Source organism: Myxocyprinus asiaticus, chromosome 48 (genome assembly GCF_019703515.2).
Source record: "Myxocyprinus asiaticus isolate MX2 ecotype Aquarium Trade chromosome 48, UBuf_Myxa_2, whole genome shotgun sequence".
NCBI classification, from domain to species: Eukaryota; Metazoa; Chordata; class Actinopteri; order Cypriniformes; family Catostomidae; genus Myxocyprinus; species Myxocyprinus asiaticus.
Genome location: NC_059391.1, coordinates 13,958,266 through 13,980,619, shown reverse-complemented (window position 1 = coordinate 13,980,619; position 22,354 = coordinate 13,958,266). Strand labels below are relative to the sequence as shown.

The 22,354-nt window shown below is 38.7% G+C and overlaps 2 protein-coding genes across 4 annotated transcripts in view; both read left to right on the top strand.

Annotated features, from left to right (window-relative positions):
• LOC127437712 (neuroplastin-like) overlaps positions 1–15,974 on the top strand; it is a 30,830-nt gene extending 14,856 nt beyond the window's left edge. For 2 of the 3 annotated variants that reach the window (XM_051692804.1, XM_051692805.1), the window contains 3 exons: positions 14,051–14,072; positions 14,288–14,363; positions 14,987–15,974. In XM_051692804.1, coding sequence (XP_051548764.1) covers positions 14,051–14,072; positions 14,288–14,348 — 83 coding nt within the window. In that variant the 3' untranslated portion in view covers positions 14,349–14,363; positions 14,987–15,974. Of the gene's footprint in view, positions 1–1,132; positions 2,493–14,050; positions 14,073–14,287; positions 14,364–14,986 lie in introns of those variants that run through there. The other variant, XM_051692803.1, reaches the window with a different exon arrangement.
• Positions 15,975–19,465: 3,491 nt separating this feature from the next.
• LOC127437516 (potassium/sodium hyperpolarization-activated cyclic nucleotide-gated channel 3-like) overlaps positions 19,466–22,354 on the top strand; it is a 56,867-nt gene continuing 53,978 nt past the window's right edge. The window contains exon 1 of the mRNA XM_051692490.1: positions 19,466–20,124. Coding sequence (XP_051548450.1) covers positions 19,466–20,124 — 659 coding nt within the window. The remainder of the gene's footprint in view (positions 20,125–22,354) is intronic.

Below are 22,354 nucleotides of genomic sequence, written 5' to 3'. Positions count from 1 at the left end.
AAAGGGTGGGTTAGGTGACTGTCTCAACATGGACTAATGTACTGTTTATATAAGGCAGATTTTCTTTGACAGAAAGTTTGAGGTTTATGTTTTTCAAATTTAAAAGACATTACTAGAAGTCATCACAAGACGCATGATTGTCCTGACCATAATTTGCGAGATTAAATACCAAAATATACAGCTAAGTGCATGAGTCATTCACAAATAAGATTGTCTGAGATAATAAAAATGAGAAATCATAATTTTTTAAAATCTATTTAAAATTACATTTGTCTATTTATGTAAATTTAATATTTGTGTCTGTGTTGGTTTCATACATTTTGTGCATTTAAACTTTATAGCATTTTCTACCAAGAAAATATTTTAAGAAATGGCAAGTGGTGTAACCATCAAGTATATGGAATTAAAATACTTTACTTGCACCTTTAATATATAAGCATCTCAACTTAATCAATACTTTCAAAAAAAGTAAAATATTTTAAGGTAATATACTGTGTATATATATATATATATATATACATACACTGATCAGCCACAACATTAAAACCACTGACAGGTGAAGTGAATAACATTGATTATATCGTTACATTCTCACCTGTCAAAGTGTAGGATATATTAGACAGCAAGTGAACAGTTAGTTCTTGAATTTCATGTGTTGGAAACAGAAAAAATGGTCAAGCGTAAGGATCTAAACGACTTTGACAAGGGCCAAATTGTGATTGCTAGACAACTGGGTCAGAGCATCTCCAAAACGGCAAGTCTTATGGGGTGTTCCCGGTATGCAGTGGTTAGTACCAACCAAAAGTGGTCCTAGGAAGGACAACTGATGAACCGACGCCAGGGTCATGGGCACTCAAGGCTCATTGATGCTTGTGGGGAGCGAAGGCTAGCCCGTCTGATATGATCCCACAGAAGAGCTACTGTAGCACAAATTGCTGAAAAACTTAATGCTGGCCATGTTAGAAAGGTGTTAGAACACACGGTTGCTGCGTATGGGGCTGCGTAGCCGCAGTGCCGATGCTGGCCCCTGTCCATTGCCGAAAGTGCCTACAATGGGCACGTGAGCATCAGAACTGGACCATGGAGCAATGCAAGAAGGTGGCCTGGTCTGATGAATGATGTTTTCTTTTAGATCATGTGGACTGCCGGGTACGTGTGCATCATTTACCTGGGGAAGAGATGGCAGCAGGATGCACTATGGGAAGAAGGCAGTGCAGTGTGATGTTCTGGGCATTGTTCTGATGGGAACCTTGGGTCCTGACATTCATGTGGATGTTACTTTGACATGTACCACCTAACTAAAAATTGTTGCAGACCACATACACCCCTTCATGGCAGCTGTATTCCCTGATGGCAGTGGCCTCTTCCAGCAGGATAATGCGACCTGCCACACTGCAAAAATTGTTCTGGAATGGTTTGAGGAACATGACAAAGAGTTCAAGGAGTTGACTTGGCCTCCAAATTCCCCAGATCTCAATCCGATTGAGCATCTATGGTATGTGCTGGACCAACAAGACCGATCCATGGAGGCCCCACCTCACAACTTACATGACTTAAAGGATCTGCTGCTAACGTCTTAGTGCTAGATACCACAGGACACCTTCTGAGGTCTTGTGGAGTCCATACCTCGAAGAGTCAGAGCTGTTTTGGCAGCAAAAGGGGGACCTATACGATATTAGGCAGGTGGTTTTAATTTTGTGGATGGTCAGAGTACATATATATGTATATATACAGTTGAAGTCAGAAGTTTACATACACTTAGGTTGAAGTCATTAAAACTCATTTTTTAACCACTCCACAGATTTCATATTTGCAAACTATAGTTTTGGCAAGTTGTTTAGGACATCTGCTAGAGTTGGGGTACTCGAGTTCGGACTTCAGTTCGAGTCACGAGTCCTATTTTAATGGACTTGGACTTGTCACGGACTCGGATGCATTTTGACTTGGGCTCGAGCCTTTAGGAATCTGGATTTTATTCCGAGTCCAGCCGAGTCCATGGCATTTGTGATGTAATGACAAACAAACTAGCATACAAATAACGTAACATAGGGTGACCATACATCCTATTTTTTCTGGACATGTCCTATTTTTCAGACCTGAAAAAAGCATCTGGCTGGGATTTCAAAATTGCCTCTAAATTTCCTCTAAATTTGGCTTTGTCTTCATAATGATGAGCTCTCTACAGTTAGCACTATCATACATTCTGTGTATTTGATATGGTGCATCAGTTTTCACACGTATATGTCCTTACGTGTGATTATTTTGTCTGAGAGCAGCAGCGCGCACTCTTTCAAAGTACTTTCTCTCTCTCTCACCCGCGCACGTGCTGTATGTGTGTGCGTGAAAAAGATCGCCTCTATTCGATTCGAGAAGTCTCTATTCACCTAATATCCATACTAAATATAATTTGAAAATAACAACACGTCAGCTCAAGGAGAGTTTGTCATCAAAAAATTGTATCTTAACTTTAGGAAAGTAGGCTACACCTGGACACAGCAGGAGGACTGAAAAGTGTGAAGTGTAGTAGAATAAAATTTAATTTCTAATGGTATCTGATCTTTTCTGTTTTTATTTTCTGTTTAATTTTATGGGCATTATTAAATGTTTTGATATTACCATTTATTAAATGTATTAAACACATTCATTGTATTTAATTAATTACATGTATTTCACCCATAATTTTAGATAAAACTAAACTAAATTGAATGGACAAATTGAAAATGAAGTAGAAAAAAACTAAATTAAAATTTGAAATAATAATAACTGGTTGTAATTACTAACACAGCTTTCACTTTCTTTAGTCTATGTTTGAGTGGAGGGGAAAAATCAACAAATTATTGAAAAAGTCAACAGAACACAGTAATAAGTGTGTTGAAGGACAGTTTTGTCTTCATACACCTAAAGCATATGCTTTCACTCTGAAACCAATTTGAAGTTTGTTCAGCAGGATACTAATCATAACATGAATATGAAATGCAACAGAGGTGTTTTTGTTACATTTATATTGGCAAATTGTTTTACTACGTTGTGAAGGATAAAATAAGCTTAAAATATTGATGTTGAGTTTACAGTTACAATTTTAATCCAGATTCATGAATAGATTCATTCGGACTCGACTCGGACTTGGCCTGTTATGGACTCGGACTTGAGTCCGACTCAGCCACTTTTGGACTCGGACTCGATTGTTTAAAGATTCGGACTTGATGCCGACTCGAACCCAACACTAACATCTACTTTGTGCATGACACAAGTAATTTTTCCAACAACTGTTTACAGACAGATTGTTTCACTTTTATTTGACTATATCACAATTCCAGTGGGTCAGAAGTTTACATACACTAAGTTAACTGTTCCTTTAAGCAACTTGGAAAATTCCAGAAAATGATGTCAAGCCTTTAGGCAATTAGCCAGTTAGCTTCTGATAGGCTAATTGGCTAATTGGAGTCAACTGGAGGTGTACCTGTCGATGTATTTTAAGGCCTACCTTCAAACTCAGTGCCTCTTTGCTTGCCATCTTGAGAAAATCAAAAATTAGCCAAGACCTCAGAAATAAATTGTGGACCTCCACAAATCTGGTTCATCCTTGGGAGCAATTTCCAAACACCTGAAGGTACCACGTTCATCTGTACAAACAATAGTATGCAAGTATAAACACCATGGGACCACGCAGCCATCATACCACTCAGCAAGGAGACGCATTCTGTCTCCTAGAGATGAACGTGGTTTGGTGTAAAAAGTGCAAATCAATCCAAGAACAACAGCAAAGGACCTTGTGAAGAATCTGGAGGAAACAGGTGACAAGTATCTATATCCACAGTAAAACGAGTCCTATATCGAAATAACCTGAAAGGCTGCTCAGCAAGGAAGAAGCCACTGCTCCAAAACCACCATAAAAAAGACAGACTACAGTTTGCAAGTGTACATGGGCACAAATATCTTACCTTTTGGAGAAATGTCCTCTGGTCTGATGAAACAAAAATTTAATTGTTTGCCCATAATGACCATCGTTATATTTGGAGGAAAAAGGGTGAGGCTTGCAAGCCGAAGAACACCATCCCAACCGTGAAGCATGGGGGTGGCAGCATCATTTTGTGGGGGTGCTTTGCTGCAGGAGGGACTGGTGCACTTCACAAAATAGATGGCATCATGAGGAAGGAAAATTATGTGGATATATTGAAGCAACATCTCAAGACATCAGCCAGGAAGTTAAAGCTCGGTCGCAAATGGGTCTTCCAAATGGACAGTTACCCCAAGCATACCTCCAAAGTTGTGGCAAAATGGCTTAAGGACAACAAAGTCAAGGTATTGGAGTGGCCATCACAAAGCCCTGACATCAATCCGATAGAAAATTTGTGGGCAGAACTGAAAAAGCTTGTGCGTGCAAGGAGGCCTACAAACCTGACTCAGTTACACCAGTTCTGTCTGGAGGAATGGGCCAAAATTCCAGAAACGTATTGTGAGAAGCTTGTGGAAGGCTACCCAAAATGTTTGACCCAAGTTAAACAATTTAAAGGCAATGCTACCAAATACTAACAAAGTGTATGTAAACTTCTGACCCACTGGAAATGTGATGAAAGAAATAAAGGCTGAAATAAATAATTTTCTCTACTGTTATTCTGACATTTCACATTCTTATAATAAAGTAGTGATCCTAACTGACCTAAGACAGGGAATATTTTCTACGATTAAATGTCAGTAATTGTGAAAAACTGAGTTTAAATGTAATTGGCTAAGGTTTATGTAAACTTCTGATTTCAACTACATATTATTTCTTTATTTTTTAAAATCTTTTTTTCAAATAAAATGAATTGTTTTAGAAACAAATATCAATTCGTTTTCTTAGGGTTACACTATTTGACCTGAATAAAATTTATTTTTTGATAAAAATGACAAAATTACAGTCATGAACATCTAAGGGGGTCCTCTTTGGTTTTTTATTTATTTATTTATATTTTGTAACATGACAATAGAATGGCTGTCTGCATGTTTGGTTACACCACTTGCCTTTCATTTGGTGGGTAAATGTTTTTTAAATATGAATATTTAAAAACAAAATCTCAAATTTCAGCTTTTAACTAGACTTTATTGATTTGGTCTCCAGACAGTTACACCACTTTGACATTTTTAAATTTAACCCCCAGAAAAAATATTACAATTTCTTTGATCACAGAAATGTAAAATAAAATAAAATAAATAAATCATCAAAGTAGAGTTGTATTTAAGTAATTGTTTAATGTGAATTATATTTTCTATGTGTTTTTTAATAACTGAATAGATAGAGAAAAAAATTACATAAAAAATCATGTCATTTACCCATATGCAATACAATAGAATTTAATGTTAGCAAATGATGGACACAAAATTGCTTTAATCAAATGAATGCTCACTTCATGCAATATTTGCTAAAGAAAATTCCAGTAATCTAAAAAATGGCCAAATATTAGCTGATATATCATTCTATCACTAATTACAAAGCTACTGTTATCAGTCAAGAATATAACATTGGCCTGTCATTAACAAACATCCATACAAGGAATTAGACTATATACAGTACTTTGCAAAAGTTTTAGGCAATTGTGAAAAATGTTGCATAGTGAGGATGTCTTTAAATATACGGAGTGTCTTTTTGCACCCTGGTGTAAATAGCATCTGCCACACAAGCCAGCTATTTGCACCCCAATAGCCTGTTGAAACCACTGAAATATGCAACAAACTGAGCAATAGATGTCACTGCAGTGGCCTGGAGTGTAAAGACAGTGTGTGAATATGTAGTGTTGTCCTAGTGACCGCGTATTGAATCCAAATTTTGTCCCACTCTTTTTTCCATTCGATTTCCTGTTTCCACTCTTAATATTTCCTTTAATACTACTTAAAATAATAGATAAAGATGAAAATAAATGTTGATTTTATTGCAGTGATTTGGTCACGGTGAATGTTGAGGAGTGCAGAGAAGGGTTTTATCCGGAGGCAGGGTCTGTCGATCGCACTCGTTCCCACGGCTTGGCAACACTTGTGTGTAGATTGCATCACTGCAGGGCCGTAACCACAATATACATGGAGGGGGACAAGTCCCCTCCAATAATCATATATGACCAGATTGTACCCCCTATAATTGGTAGCCTTGTTGCTGTTGTGCTGCAGTCCATTATGCACCGCTGTCGAATTGTCATTAGGTTGTTGCAGAAATAGCCTAATGGTTTAAAAAAGTTTATTTTTATTAGTGTGCTCTGTAGTCTAACAATGCTCGTCAATGTCATTTGAGATAGCCAATCAAATCGATGAAGGCGGGACTCTAAACAGGAACCTCCTGGATTATTTATATTCCAGTGCCATGCATCAGCAAGCAGTTCAGGTTAAGAGTGTTTGTGTCATGTGATATGTAAGTATCTAACTAAACATGCAATGTTTGCCCACTGTATTATGATTGAATGTTGTTCCGACCGACAGTAATTTCCAAGGGTGCAAACTATATTCATCATTTCATTACGTGATTCGTATGTCATTCATAACTGTGATTGTGAAAACATTAACAGAGTAGTTTTCAGCATATCAGTCTCAAGACAAAGAGTGAATGTGTATATTGTAAAGGAACTGAATGAATGTGGTAATCTGGCAGGCTTTGAAGCAGCTTTTTAGAAAATTCCCTTGACATTGTCTAAGATAATAATCTATAAAATACAAAGAACACTCAGAACTAGAACATGGTAAGACCTGTGACTTGTGGCTTCCATTGAGTTTTTAGGTTATGGCAGAGACAGTGTCATATATTTTTAATGCAAATATTATTAAGTAATAATTTACAATCATTTTAAGATTTTCTAAATAATTTCCTTATGCCTTTAATTAATTCTATATGTTGAACATCATCTCCTAAGAGTATTCTTTTAAAAGATACTTTATTTTGAGTATGTCCTTGTCAGGTCTGTGCTCAAAAATGAGCCACCGTTTAAAGTAGTAGTTCACCTAAAAATGGAAAATGTACTTTTACTCACTCATTTACTCACCCTTATGTTGTTCATAACCATATGCTGTTACTTTTTCAATATGAACTTTTTCAATACTTCCATACAGGGATGGACTGGGAAGAGAAATCGGCCCGGGATTTTACATAGAAAGTGGCCCAAAAGTTGTTGAGCAGGGTGGGGTGTCGCTGTCCTTTTCTGCATATCGCTGCCCCATTCGGCATATCGCGGCGCCGTTTTGTGGCCCATTCTGCATAACGCAGCGGCATATTTCAGCTTATCGTGGCCCATTCGGCCCCGTTTCGTGGCCGGCCATTCGGGAAAAGTCCCGGTTCTCCCAATGGCCAGTCCGCCCCTGCTTCCATACAATATGTTTTTGTATGGAAAAGAGCAGCGTTAGGATTCTTGAAGATTGTGTTAAGATTCTCATGGGGGGAAAAAATGAGGGACAACTTGATGGCAGTAAATAATTTTGTGTATTTTCTTTTTGCTAGCCATGCTGGCACAGTCACGTCATTTTACAGATACATCAGTGATTAAAAGAAATTCAAATTATATAAATTTTTTTTTATTTTTTTTTTTTTTTGAGACAGCATTATAGAAAGAATAGATGACAGAAACAGGTGAAATGTTAACAATGCAGACACAGTGTTTGTCTTGTACTGTGTGAACTTAAAAAAAAACAACATATCTTTTAAAACCAAAACTGATCAAATTTGGGGCCTTTATTGCATTTAACGGACCAAAGAGAACCATTGTTTTTATGATTTCAACACCCGCAACCCCCCCACCCTTCAAAATGTTTTGGTCCCCTCCAGTGTTCAAGACACGGTTACGGCCTTGCATCACTGTATTACTAATATTGTAGTAACCATGTTCTTTGGCAGAAACCATAGTTTTAATGCAATTAACAATGGTGTTGTTAGTACAGTAAAATGGTGCTAATATAGTAACCATGGTTAATTTTGTGATTACTGTAAATTTACAAAAAATACCTTGGTGAAATGTCCTGGTTACTTGCGTAACCTCTGTTCCCTGATGGAGGGAACAAGACGTTGTTGTCGATGTAGTGACACTAGGGGTCACTCTTGGGAGCCTGAGACACCTCTGGTCTTTGATAAATGGCCAATGAAAATTGGCGAGTGGTATTTGCATGCCAATCCCCTGGACATACGGGTATAAAAGGAGCAGGTATGCAACCACTCATTCAGGTTTTATGCTGAGGAGCCGAGACAAGGTCCGGCCATTTCAGCGGATAGTTCAGCGTTGTGGCAGGAGGGACACAATGTCTCGTTCCCTCCATCAGGGAACGGAGGATACACAAGTAACCAGGAAGTTCCCCTATCTGTCACTCATTTGACGTTGTGTCGATGTATTGACACTAGGGGTCCCTATACGAAATGCCACAACTGGCTGAACTGTGTTACGTGAACTGGCGGTGTGTGATGGGCAGACCATTGTCTGCCTCGTAGCCAGCACGCCAGGCCGACACGTAACCTCCCCCAACATAGTTATGAGTGTTGAACGGCCCTTTGGGGACAAGTTGTCTACCCAAAAGATAGAGACAGGCTAACCCAGCTGTGGCCTCTTTTCCCCTTCTTTTTTTCCACTCCCTAAAAAAGAAGGGGGATTATCCGACTGGGCCGCCAGGTCTAGTCGGGGGGTGTCCCTCCCAAGGGGAGGACACCGTGGAGACCACACCTCGCCCAAAGAGAGGGGGGGATATTTAAGTGGAAAAAATACGTCACATGGTCTTGACAACCATGTGGAGAGTCTCAAGGTAGATCCTACCTAACGGGGGAGGAGTTACTACAAACATGGAGACTGTGGCAGAGGGGCTCTGCCCAAGGAAGACGCAGTTTGCCAACAGGGAAACGAATTAGCGGAAGATATATATCGCATGGGGTTACCTTACAGGGAACCGCCACATGCAGAGTACCTACCCCAGAACAGGGCTCTTAGTTAGCATGTGTACTGGGCCGGCAGCGAGTTTCTCCAAAAACTCGACTGCCACAGGGCTCGGAGGAAGTCAACCAGGGAACATAGTTTGTGAACACTACTGGGAATTAATGGTGTACGTCTTCAGCTCAAAAGAGGTGGAAGGCGCTATGTGCAAGCGATACACCCGGCCGGCTATCCCAGGCTTATCCGCTTGTATTGCGTGCCACTACCTGGGACGAAACCGGTTCCACCCAGAGGTTGTAGAACCTTGCAAAGGTGTTGGGTGTTGCCCAGCCTGCTGCTCTGCAAATGTCTGTTAGAGAGGCGCCCCTGGCCAGGGCCCAGGAGGCCGCTACACCCCTGGTAGAATGGGCTCGTAGCCCTACCGGGGGCGGCATGTCCTGGGCGTGATATGCCATAGCTATGGCATCAATGAGCCAGTGGGCGATCCTCTGCTTGGAGACAGCGCTTCCTTTCCGCTGTGCACCGAAGCAGACAAAGAGCTGCTCAGAGATTCTAAAGCTCTGTGTGCGATCCAAATGAAATGAAAAGGTCGTTGTGCAGTTCTTGCATCAGATTTGGGGCGGAACTACCCTTGTGCAGTTCTTTTAGCGCCTTGGCTTGGTGGACCTGCAGGAGAGCCATGGCATGCAGGACAGAGGCGGCTTGTCCAGCAGCACTGTAGGCTTTAGCCGTCAGGGACGACGTGAACCTACAGGGCTTGGACGGGATCTTTGGGCGTCCGCGCCAGGTGGCGGCGCTCTGCGGGCATAGGTGCACTGCGAACGCCTTATCCACCGGGGGAATCGCCATATAGCCCCTGGCCGCCCCGCCATCGAGGGTAGTGAGGGCGGGGGAACTGAGGAATCGGGGCCGGGCAGTAAAAGGTGCCCCCCACGATTTCGTCAGCTCCTCGTGCACTTCCGGGAAGAAAGGCACTGGAGCGGGGTGTGGCTGCTTTGAGCGGCGCCGTGGGAAAGCATGTCCATCATCTCTGCATCAGCCTGTGACTGGGCAATCGTCCCCGAGGGGGGGAGCCCAGCTGAGGCTTCTGCATCCGACTGGACAAGCCCGCTCTCCGATGCTGCGCTCGAGAGCTCATCATCTTCGTGGGCTCCGAACAAGAGGCCAGACTCACCGTGAGACGAGCCGGCGGACTCATCCGGAAGCCCGACTGGGGCAGACGAGCGTGCTGGGGAATGGGAGATCTGCGGGGGGATACCCGGCGGAGGCGATCCCATTGGGGTCCACAAATCGCCCCCAGTGCTGGCAGTGCTGGCTTCATACCCATAGGTAGAAGGACCGAGGCGGGGAGCCACTGGGGTGGCTTGCTTTCTTACGAAAGCAAGCCACGACCGCAACATTGCCATGTTCATGTTCTCGCAGTGAGAACATAAACCATCCACGAACGCTGCCTCCGTGTGGGTCGCGCCCAGACTCAAAAGACAGCGATCATGAATTTGAGAGATAACGACCGCAACCAGGAATAACACACAATCGGAAAGGCATCTTTAAAAAGACGCGTCTTTAAAAAGACGTTCCGTGTGTGCTGCTCTTTTAGAGAAATATACTCTTTTAGAGAATTAAACTCTTTCAGAAAATATACTCTCTTTTTTCTGCCGAAGCGCCCAGGGGCATTCTCTGCAGTGCACCAGTGCAGAGGAGGGAGAAGCCGCTGAAATGCACCATCAGATCCAGCAGAGGTGAATGAACAGTAGAAATTCAGCTCAATGAGCATGACCGTTCGGCTCTGAAGAAAAAATCGGAATGAGTGGTTGCATACCAGCTCCTTTTATACCCGTGTGTCCGGGGGAGTGGCATGCAAATAACACTCGTCAATTTTCATTTGCCTTTTATCAAAGACCAGAGGTGTCTCGGGCTCCCAAGAGTGACCCCTAGTGTCACTACATCGACACATGACAGATAGGGAACCATGGTTACAGTAGTAAAACCAAGGTTATTTTTTCTAAGGTAAGTTTATGGTTAGGTTTAGGGGTAGGGGTTAATGTAGTGTGTCTGTGGGACTCTAAATAAACACAATAGGCACACTGCATATTTAAATATGGGTGCAAATAGTATTTGACACTAATTTCACCAGGGTGCAATTAGTATCTACAATTATTTGCACCAGGGTTGGGGTGCAAATAATATCTGCTACTATTTGCACTGGGGTGCAAATAGCATCTGCCTTAAAAGTAATCCAATAAATAGTTTTCATTTTTCAATTAACATCATACAAATTCCGGTAAACGTAAAAAAAATGTAAATCAATATATGGTGTGACAACCTTTGCCTTCAAAAGAGCACCAATTCCATAGGTACACCTGGACACAGTGTTTCTTGGTTGTTGGCTGACAGGATGTGCCAAGCTTCTTGGAGTACTTGCCACAGTTCTTCTATCTACTGTTTTTTTGCTGTCTCAATTGCCTCTGTCTCTTGAGCTCCTTGTTCTTCATCTATTCAATTCTATTTGCAATGGGAATGTTGAAATCTAAAATTGATATTTTCTACTGATACACTAAAAGCAGAATATATAAAATAAACATTTTAAGACAAAAGTTTTGTGAGAAATATAATGTGCCTAAGACTTTTGCACAGTACTGTGTATATATAAACATTTCTGAAATGTTTCTAAAGCCACCGGGAGTCGGCGATTGGTTCTAAAGTCTATCCTAAATTTAGAAAAAAACAATTCAAATGTGCAAACATGTTGATGAATCATGATTTCTGTATGGAAATGTTTGCACACAAATGTTCACAAGAATCTGTGCATACATGGTTAGCTGGGAATTTGTATATCGAGACCGTCTAGATCTGAGTTAGCTATGTAATATTTACAAACTATATTTATTTAAAGGAAGATTTTTATTTTTATTTTTATTTTTTTAGATCTACGTTTATACCAATCACCTTTATTTCCAATGGCTGATGAATTCACCAATAGGCTCATGCTCTTAGAAAGCTTGTCCTGCTGCTGCGTCACAAGGCCTTTAACTCAAGATTATTGGAACCATACGCTCTGTTATCTGATTCTGACCTGTTCTCTTACTCAATAATTCAGTCTGAGGCCATCCAGACCAAACACCCTCATACACACACTCACTTACCAAAACACAAACTCATCCTTCTTTTCCTGTAGGGCACTCGTGTCAGGTCATCTGGACACTAATCTGGTATTCAAGGGAAATATGACCCTCGTAGTGTATGGCTAGGTAATGGGCAGTGAATTATTAATGTTTGTGGACTGGAGGCGTAGTACCATGCCACTTAGAGCTCACCTAGAATATACTGGATGGGAAAACCAGACGTTATCAGTCCATCAGAATATATTGCTAAATGCCAGTAAGTTTACTTTAGCCCCGACTTAATATACTTTGTAGTTATCTTTTGGAACAAAGCATTCTAAAAGGGATGAATCACCCAAATTTCTTTTTAAAAATAATAATTAAATAAATTCTGTCATAATTTACTCAACCTTATGTTGTTACAAAACCTTAAGCAAAATGTTAGCCTCACTTTCATTGCATCTTATTTCCATTAATGAATGGTGATTGAGGCTGTCAGTCTCTTAACCTTCTACAGAAAAAAAGAAAGTCAAATGGTTGAGTTAATAATGGCAGAATTTCCTTTTCATTTCTTTTTTTTTTTTTTTTTTTTTTCTTTTTTTTTTTTTTTGGTTGAGCTATCCCTAATGTCTTTAATTTAACACAAGCTCTCTTTAGGTTCAAAGCTGTCTTAAAGCAGTGAAAACCAAGATTACCACATATCTGTTTCTTCTGACATTTAATTAGTATTTATTCACTACTTGCAATGGAAGAGGTTTAGCACATCCTGCATTGCTAATTACTTCGGATGTTATGACGTTGAATGGGAAGTTGTTTGGCTAGCATCTCCACCTAGTGGTTATACCCAGTATTGACTACAATGGTACAGATTTATTAGATTGCTTTTTGCCAATATTAAACATTGTGTGTGTGTGTGTGTGTGTGTGTGTGTGTGTGTGTGTGTGTGTGTGTGTGTGTGCATGTGGACAAATATATTTTTAAAATTCCAGCTGCATGGTGTATACATTCAGCTTCAGCTGTAATTTGTGAAACACAATTGTAGATTTTGGTCCCTGTTTTTATTCATTTATTTTTATGTTTTATCACTGCACTTTTCATTTTAGCAATTAAATCACACATTTAGAACTTACTTCAAAGGATGTACCTGTGATTAATATTTAACAACATAACACATTTTTTTCTCTCTGAATGGCACAACATAAAACACACTGTGGTAAGTGAAAGACCTGCATGCAACTTGAATGAACTTATAGGCATTGCCCATAAATACAATTTCAATTAGTCAGTTCAAACCTGTTTTGTTTGATTTAAGCTTAAAGTAGCCTTTTATTTTGCCTTCAACACTGGAATGCTGCCTGTTGCTGTTTTAACCTCCAAATGACCTCTGTTTATATGTACATCCTCTCCACTAAAGTCTGTTTTGACATTTATTAATGTTGGCATGAACATACAATTGTACTTTTTTCTTCTTTTCTCCTTTGAATTTGCATTTTGTTGTTGCAAAAAACTTGAATTTTATAATAAATACGCATCAACTCAAACGTCAATCAGTATTTTAAAATGAGCCATTATTTTATGCTTGAATGTCATATTACATTTTTGGTTTTATTCATTTTAGAGCTATTAAATGAGCTATTGTATGTTAAATACACCATTTATATGATATACAAGTGATGCCAAAAGAGCTAATAACAAGTATAAGGTATTGTGGTCTTTAAATGAAGCATAAAGGTGGGTGTATTGGTGGGTGGATTGGATCTATTGCTAAATAGTTGCTCCATGTGTTGCATGGTTTTATTATTTCTTCTCTGTTATTGTACTGTTATGTAGTGCAAGCCATTTAATTACTCATAACAAAGCATTATATTTATGATGGAGTGAAGTCTTTGTTCACTGACAATCACTTATATAGTGATACTGTGCAACAATAGCTTCAATATTGAAAGAAAATTTGGCTCTTAGTTAATTATGGCCTACTTGATGCAGTCCGTTTATGGCATTTATATAATAACTGAAGTATTATGCTGGTTGGAACTGTTACAGAACTCTAAAATTGTTGTTTTGCTTTCTATCGTACCCAAGATGACGAACCAGCTGGGCCAATGTAAGTATCAGATTTACATTTAAATAAGACTTATGATCCAACTCCCCTAGATAACTGATGCCAGCGGTTGTCTTATTTATACAGAATGTAAGGTGTCTATAGAAGTGAATGGATGCAATGAATGAAATGTAATTATACGGAAGGAAACTGTGGATTTGTCATTTGGACTTTTGTGTTTCGCATGTGCTGACTCATTTTGTAATCTCACCTTCAAGGAAAACTAATTCCACCAACAACCACAAAGATAAAAACCTGCGTCAGAGAAATACAAATTGATTTGATCATTACAAGGTGAGTATTCAATTACACCAGATATATTTCTGATGCAAAAGTAGCTGCAAAACTGCATATGGGCAGTCAAAATGACATCATTTTTTTTCACAGTTCCTTCATATATCATCAGTGTTGTGTAGCGAATTAGATTCTCATGAATAATTATTGTATTCAAATCAAATTAAAAAGCTTCAGACATGATATAATTTGTTTTAATTGTTCATTTAAAATATTCTCGAAAGTTTCCTTTTAAATTAAGTTTAAACTATCCTGCAGTGTAACATGCTAATATCCATCTAAAACTACTCCAAACAGCATTTTTCAACTTTTATTACAATTATTATGCATGTAGCTTTCATGACTTCATATTTATTGAGAGTCTATATGGAATATTAGTGTTTTAAAATATTCATTTTTGACCAAAGCACCACTGAAAACTAGTAAAACCATGAAAGACTTAAAAGAAATAGTGACCAATTCCAGCATTTAAAAACATACTCTTTACCTTATACAAATACACTGTATATTACCTAAAATCTTGAAGTTGTCCTTGTTATCATTACTGTATATATATTGAGGAACTATATGTACTATATATCTATTTGCAAACACATTATTTAATCAGTTGTTTACTGTTACAGATAAAGACATAAACTTCATGACCATATGAACGTTACTCATGATTCAGCACATTGATAAACAAAGCAAAGATGGAGAAGTTAAATGGAAGAATGGAATAAAATGACCACCGAAGGCATGCCTTGTATATCTGGTGTGAGAAGGATGTCTAAATGGAACGGAACTTGATTTATTGTGTGAACATCTGAACATTTCTTGCATGATTGTGTTGCTTTTTCTTTAGAATCTTTTACTCGAGTCAACTTTATCCATGTCAGGCAAAAATTAAAAAAATATATATTGCATGAAAGATATTCTACTGTTTGATACAGGCTTTTTCTGGCTTTTTTTGTTTTGTTTTGTTTTGGGGTTTTTTTGTATTTATGAATGACTTCTGTTTCAAGCAAGCCTTTAACTTATCGCAAATATGCCACCATGTTTCTGGTATGACAGTTTTTGTACAGATTATTATATGACTGTATACAAAATGGTAAGGTGGCATAAGATTCTATCAATTAAGGGCTTTGCAAAATGTCCTGCCATGTTTAATTTGTACATGTATTGTACATTGATGTATGAAATCACTTGAAATATCTATATAGTTATCTGAATGTTCTTCATACTGATGCACTTATATCTTTGAATATTCTTGCAAACCTGTGACTTCATTTTATACTTGTATACCTTATCTGTCTCTGAGTCTAAATTGCTGACTGCTTTTTATGTATGCGTAGTATACAGCATGGCTTTTTATTCTATGCAATATCTATACATACGGTAGATCAAACTTTTTTTAATGTTAGCGTTTTGTTGTTTATAATTAAGCTTTAATATTATGTTAGCAGAAAGTACTGTTCAACCATACAACACACTCCACATGATTTAACACATCACTGCATGAGCTCCTTATATATAAAAGGTCTACAAGATCAGAATGTGAAGAGAAATTAATATTAACTGAATTGACCATGGTATACATAATTTTTAACTATTAAAATGTCCAAAGTCTAATGTGTTCTCCTTTTTATTGCGTAATTTGTTTGTTTAAAGGGAAAGTTCACCCCAAAATGAAAATGCTGTCAACATTTACTCATCCTCATGCCGTTCCAAACCTGTATGACTTCCATGAAACACAAAGGCGATGTTAGACAGAATGTGATGGACTGACAGCCTCAGTCACCATTCATTTTCAATGCATCTTTTTTATATTCTACAGAAGAAAGAAAGTCATACGGGTTTGTGCAAACAAGCACAAACTATATGAAAAAAATTACAAGCTAAAAAATATTCTGGCATAGTGCAACTGACACAGTGTTGCATTGTTTTGATTTTTTTTTTTTTTTTTAAAGGTAAAAACCATCTGGTTCAGTATTTTATTTGTGGGTGTATACACTATGCATTTAATGGATTGTTTGGCTAGCATAACGTTGGCATTATGTAGACTTAAAAGAAATATGGTTGTTTCTACTCCCCCACCATCTCTGTTTTCAATGCACCAGAAAACGAGCTGTGTAATAGTTTGTTTGTGACATTTACAAAAGTATTATGATCTACTCTTTTTAATGATTATTCCATTTAAACTATATGTTAGTGGCTTCTCAGTTAGTGTAAATATGCATTTTATTTGCATTAAATTTAAGTATGTATTTTATAGAGGATAATACTATAAAAATAGGACATTAATGTTCTGCCATAAAGACATGAGAAGCATTTTTAAGATTGAATTTTGAGACAGTACAGACTCCAATTTGTCCAAGCTTATAAATCTGATTAAATTAGAATGTTTTTCCCTAATGTGGTAAATGTCAAATAAACAGCCATTTCACTATAAATGCACACTAATTTTACAAGGTGAAATTAGCTTACTGAGTTACAAAGGTATTCAAAGGCTGCATGCTACCATATGATAGAATGAAAGGCGATATGCAAACGAACACACTCATATGAACACAAAACATCACATCCATTCAGAATAATCTCATGGTCATTTCTCCACCATAGCCATCAGGATGCAGGATTCCTGGAAAGGCAGTGTTTGTCACAATGTCATTTCTGCTCAAAAGGCAGAGCTGTCTTGGCATAGCGCTCACAGATTATCATGCCATTATTCTCTCAATATCTTGTCTCATCAGATCACTCGGTACCCTGACTTTACCATCTGACATGCTAAGTTGTTTCCGAACAGCACTGTAAAACCATGACATTAGACCCGATAGTGTTGTTTTAAAATGGGTGTTTTCATCTGTATGCGTTCTGCTTTTTTAATGCATATACATTTACATTTAAGCATTTAGCATGCACTTTTTTTTTATACAAAGTGACTCAAGTTAAACACTGCATTATGAGTGTCCCCAGGACAATTATAGGCTATTGTAACATTAAAATATGGTAACCTGCAATTGTGACCTTAAAGGAATAGTTCAGCCAAAAATTACAGTTCTATCATAATTTACTCACCCTTATCCCATCCCAGATGGGTGTGACTTTCTTTCATCTGCTGAACTCAAATGAAGATTTTTAGAAGAATATTTCAGCTCTTTTGGTCCATACAATGCAAGTGAATGGGTGCCAAAATTTGTATGTTCCAAAATCCACATAAATCAGCATAAAAGTAATCCAGAAGACTCCAGTGGTTAAATCAATGTCTTGAGAAACTATATGATAGGTGTGGGTGAGAAACGGATCACATTCACATTGTTCTTCTTGTGCTTTTGGTGATTCACATTCTTCATGCATACCGCCCCCTACTGGGCAGGGAGACTAATTTCAAGCAAAAACCTTAAATATTGATCTCTTTCTCACTCACACCTATCATATCACTTCAGAAGACATGGATTTAACCATTGTAATCTTATGGATTACTTTTATTATGCCTTTAGGTGCTTTTTGGAGCATCACAATTTTGCATTGTATGGACCTACAGAGCTGAAATGTTATTCTAAAAATCATAATTTGTGTTTTGCAGAAGAAAGAAAGTCATATACATCTGGCATGGCATGAGGGTGAGTAAATGATGAGAGAATTTTCATTTTGGGGTGAACTATCCATTTAAGGAGCTATTTCAAATTAATTGAATCCTTAAAATTAGTTGTGTTGGTGTAACCTAATACATTCAGGTTGATTCAATGATAAAATTCAGGTTGATTCAATGATAAAATTCAGGATGAATATTTTTGACTTGTTTAAAACTAGTTAATCTTTTAATGGACTTCTCAGGAAGTTGTCATTTAAAAACAAAAGAAACGTCTAAAAGTGCACTGCCATAACATGGGTGCTCAATATATATTTATTACAATTTATATAAGGCAATGAATAAAATAAACATAAATAATAATTAAAAAAATTGCTTCATGTGGTAACATCTAAATTAACTGGTTTTATTCAAATAATTAAAAAAAAATACTATTACACAATGAAACTAAGTAATGACTGAATCAGCCTACATCAGGTTACACCAACAAAACACATTTTAAGGGTTAAATCTGGTAGAAATAGCTTCTTAATGTAACAATTGGAGGTTACCACTTTTTATAGTGTAATGTGCTGTTACATTTAGTGGTAAACGTGTAATACAAATCATAATACAGTGATGCAATTTTGTTTATGATGCTCCTTTTTCTGTTTATTCTTAATGCTGATAGGGCACAAACATGAACAAGAGACCCAGGCTAAATCATCCATATCTGCCCTAAAGTGATACCAAATTAACTTAAATCTCCCCCATACTAACCACCTGAATATTAATAATAAATTGTTCCTGTTAATTAGAAGTGTGTGCCTGCTCATGGCATGCTATTTGACAATGCCCAGCTGTTAATGTGGAACAATACAAATCATTTTCCTAAAGGCGTAATGACGTAAAAGACTGGATGACGTAAAAATGTTACTTTTGCCATTCAAAAAAAGGTTATGTTAGTATTTAGTTAGTAAGCTAACCAATGTCATGTTATTTCCAACAGCCCTAACAGTGATTAGGTGGTGCGCGCTTATTTGCTGTCTGCGCTCCTATGGCAACGTAATAGATTATCCATCCCTGTGCATGTTACCACAACTGGACATCTATCGCACACTGGATTACTGATGTGTCAATGACCGGGACCGATCGCGTCGCGTTTTTTATTTATTTATTTTTTATTATTATTTTGGACATCGTAACTGCCGTTTCAAGAGTACTTTGAAAGAGGGATATAAAGAGGGAATTTGTCATTGAGGCGGTAGTTCAGACACGTTCGTCCGTCTCCCGCATCCACCGTGTGTGTGTGTGTGTGTGTGTGTGCGCGCGCGCGCGCGCGTGTGTCCTTTGATTCTGCGCGCTCGGAATCGGTGTATTGCAGGAGCGTACAGATGCAGCGGTGTGTATTTATATCTGTGCATTCACATTTTTGACAAGTCTGTAGAGATCCTGCATCCAAAAATAAGTGATGTGTGTTTTCCGTTCGCGTCTCCTCTCAAATGATACGGACTGTCATTTGTTCTGTTGAGGTACTCGTTTGTGAATCACAATGGATAGGGTGCATTCTTCCGTGCGCGAAAGGCTGTACAGCTTGCCACATCAGTTTGGACACAAGGGTGCTCTGACTCGAGACGGCGAAGACAAGGACACTCGGAGGAAGAGTGTCAAGATGAAGCATCTTCCATCACCCTCTTCCATGGGGAGCACTAAATGTGTCAGCCAGGCCAAGAGCGGAGACGCGGAGACCGATGTGGGGAGACCCTTCAGAACCAACGTGAACGGCGACTGCCGGAGGTTTCGGGGCAGTCTGTCTTCCATCACCAGTCGGCATGCCCCAGACGCGGATCTGGCGGAGCAGAGGCGCCTCATCACCAAAGGGGACGCGAGCCCCGAGGACGACGGTCCGTTGGAGCAACCTGGATCCGGAGAGAGCCAGGGCGCGCAGGGTGGTCGTAGCGAAGAGGGACAACAGGCGTCCTCTGAAGAACAGTCGAGTTTCATAAAGTTGGAGGGTATCGATCAGATCGTGCCGGACGATGAGAGGTTGTATCAGGCTGGGTTCATGCACAGGCAATTTGGCGCGATGCTTCAGCCAGGGGTCAACAAGTTCTCGCTCCGAATGTTCGGGAGCGAAAAGGCTGTGGAGCGCGAACAACAACGGGTCAAATCCGCAGGCTTTTGGATCATTCACCCATACAGTGACTTCAGGTAATCTCCTGTTAGTTGCCGCTAATTATTGGCTCTGTGTAGGTTCACAGGTTTCCAATCACTGTTGATTTAAATCGACTTTGGCCTGCCATCAGGCCTCCAGCAAGGAGCTCTCCAAAATGAAAGTGAATTTATTTTGTACTTTGCACAGTTCAGCTGTCACTAAATATCACTAAATATAGCCTATTTGTCTTTCAGTTGGTTGGTATTTGGTTCCATTTAGCTTTAACAGTTCTAATGAAATATATATATATATATATATATATCCTTGAGCTCCCCAAGGATATTCAAATTAGGCCTGTGGGGCTCAGACCAACCTGTTCATATTTACCCCTTTCCTATATGAATGACATTGTTAGCATCCTCTTCTGGAAGATAAGTAGTACAAGGGCAAAGAGTACCACCAACGCCACCTGTCTAGGACTTACAGCAGGTGCCTAGGAGTTTTTGTGATGGGCTGTGCTTTATCTGCACTAATAAGTCATTGGTCATCACTGCTTGTCTTCTTAAAGGAATGTTCCGGGTTCAATACAAGTAAAGCTTAATCGACAGCATTTGTTGCATAATGTTGATTACCACAAAAATTCATTTTGACTTGTCACTCCTTTTCGTAAAAATAAATAAAAAATATGGGTTACAGTGAGGCCGCGGCCAATATGTAAATGTTAAAACAGTTTCAAAAGTATGGCCACAAGATGTAAACAATTGTAATAAACATTGTAAGTGCCTCACTGTAACCTCAATTTGTGCTTTCTTTAAAGAAAATGAGGGATGAATCGAAATGCATTTTTGTGGTAATCAACATTATGCCACAAATGCTGTCGATAGAACTTAACTTGTACTGAACCAGGAATATTCCTTTAAGGTTTACCGATTGTGTGAAACATCAACTGTTCCATATATCAGAATTTAGAATAAACCAATGAATGCAGCGCCAAGCATGAACTTGAACACTTTACTGCATTGAAATAAATCACATCATATTTAGGGGATATATTTGCATCATTCTCATGCAACACTGCTGTGTTTTGCTGTTGCTGTTGTTGTTCATTATAATACCACCGTAATAGAGTGCTTGTTTGTTTGCATAGGCCGAGAAACAGGGTGATCAAAATGGGTTAACGTGACGTCGGGCATTATTGGGAGCAAACATCAGAGAGGATTATAACAACACAATTTATTTAATGGAACTCTGGTTGGTGTGGATGAACAGAGAGAGTTGGAGGGGGCAGTGCTCACAGTCAGGTAGCTGAAATGGACCACATGGCCATCATACAGTTAGGATGGCAGGCGATATCTAAGCTGTGCAGTTATGCGCTCTTAATGAGCGATTTCCACATTGTTTTGGATATCAGTTTAAATAAATAGTGTGAGATCAGGGCCATGCTAATGGTGGCAGCGTTGGATCAGAGACAATGCAACCTGGTCTCATAGTGAAACGTGACTCTATATACATTTTTGCAAAACTTGTTATACGTGTCTCCGGCTACAATTCCTTGCAGTTTGCAAGAGAAATGAACACAAGAAGTGTTACAACAACTGTGTGTTTTATTCACTTTCACTCAAATCATGACTTTAATGGCTGATTATGACTTCATAAATACTTATTTTTCTCTCTATTACTCAGACCCTGCTATGTTATGATATCGACACACTTTTACTCCAACACATAATTTGAAAAACGATACATTTTAATGCTTGTATTACAGACCCACCTACATATATACACCTTTTCCAATGTTCTTGCGTGGTAGCTCACCTGATAGAGTGTTGGATTTAGAAATCAGAAGACTGCAGTTCAAGAACACAAGCTGACACGTGAGACAAAAGTGTCATAGAAGCAACACAAAATGACGAGGTTGCTTCAGAAAGTGTGCTTTTCATTACGCTTCTGAATTTTAAAACACTTTTGGTTAAGTTTAGCCGTTGGTTGGGTAAGGATGTTTTTTTTTTTTTTTTCACATCTTATTTACATTTTAAAACAATATTGGTTAGGTTTAGGCTAAAGTTTTTGGTTAGAGAGGTACATTTTTATCATTAAAAAATCCATCTAATTTTCACCTTAAAACCTCATCTGATTACATCATAATTTCAATTGCTTTTGGCAGCCCCAGCTGGACATTTCACTGGGAAACTGCAACCAAATGTGTAATACAGCACGTACATTTTTAATTGCAAAAATGTTGTCATAGCCATGTTAATTTCTTGAGATCAGGCTGGTCAAATTTAG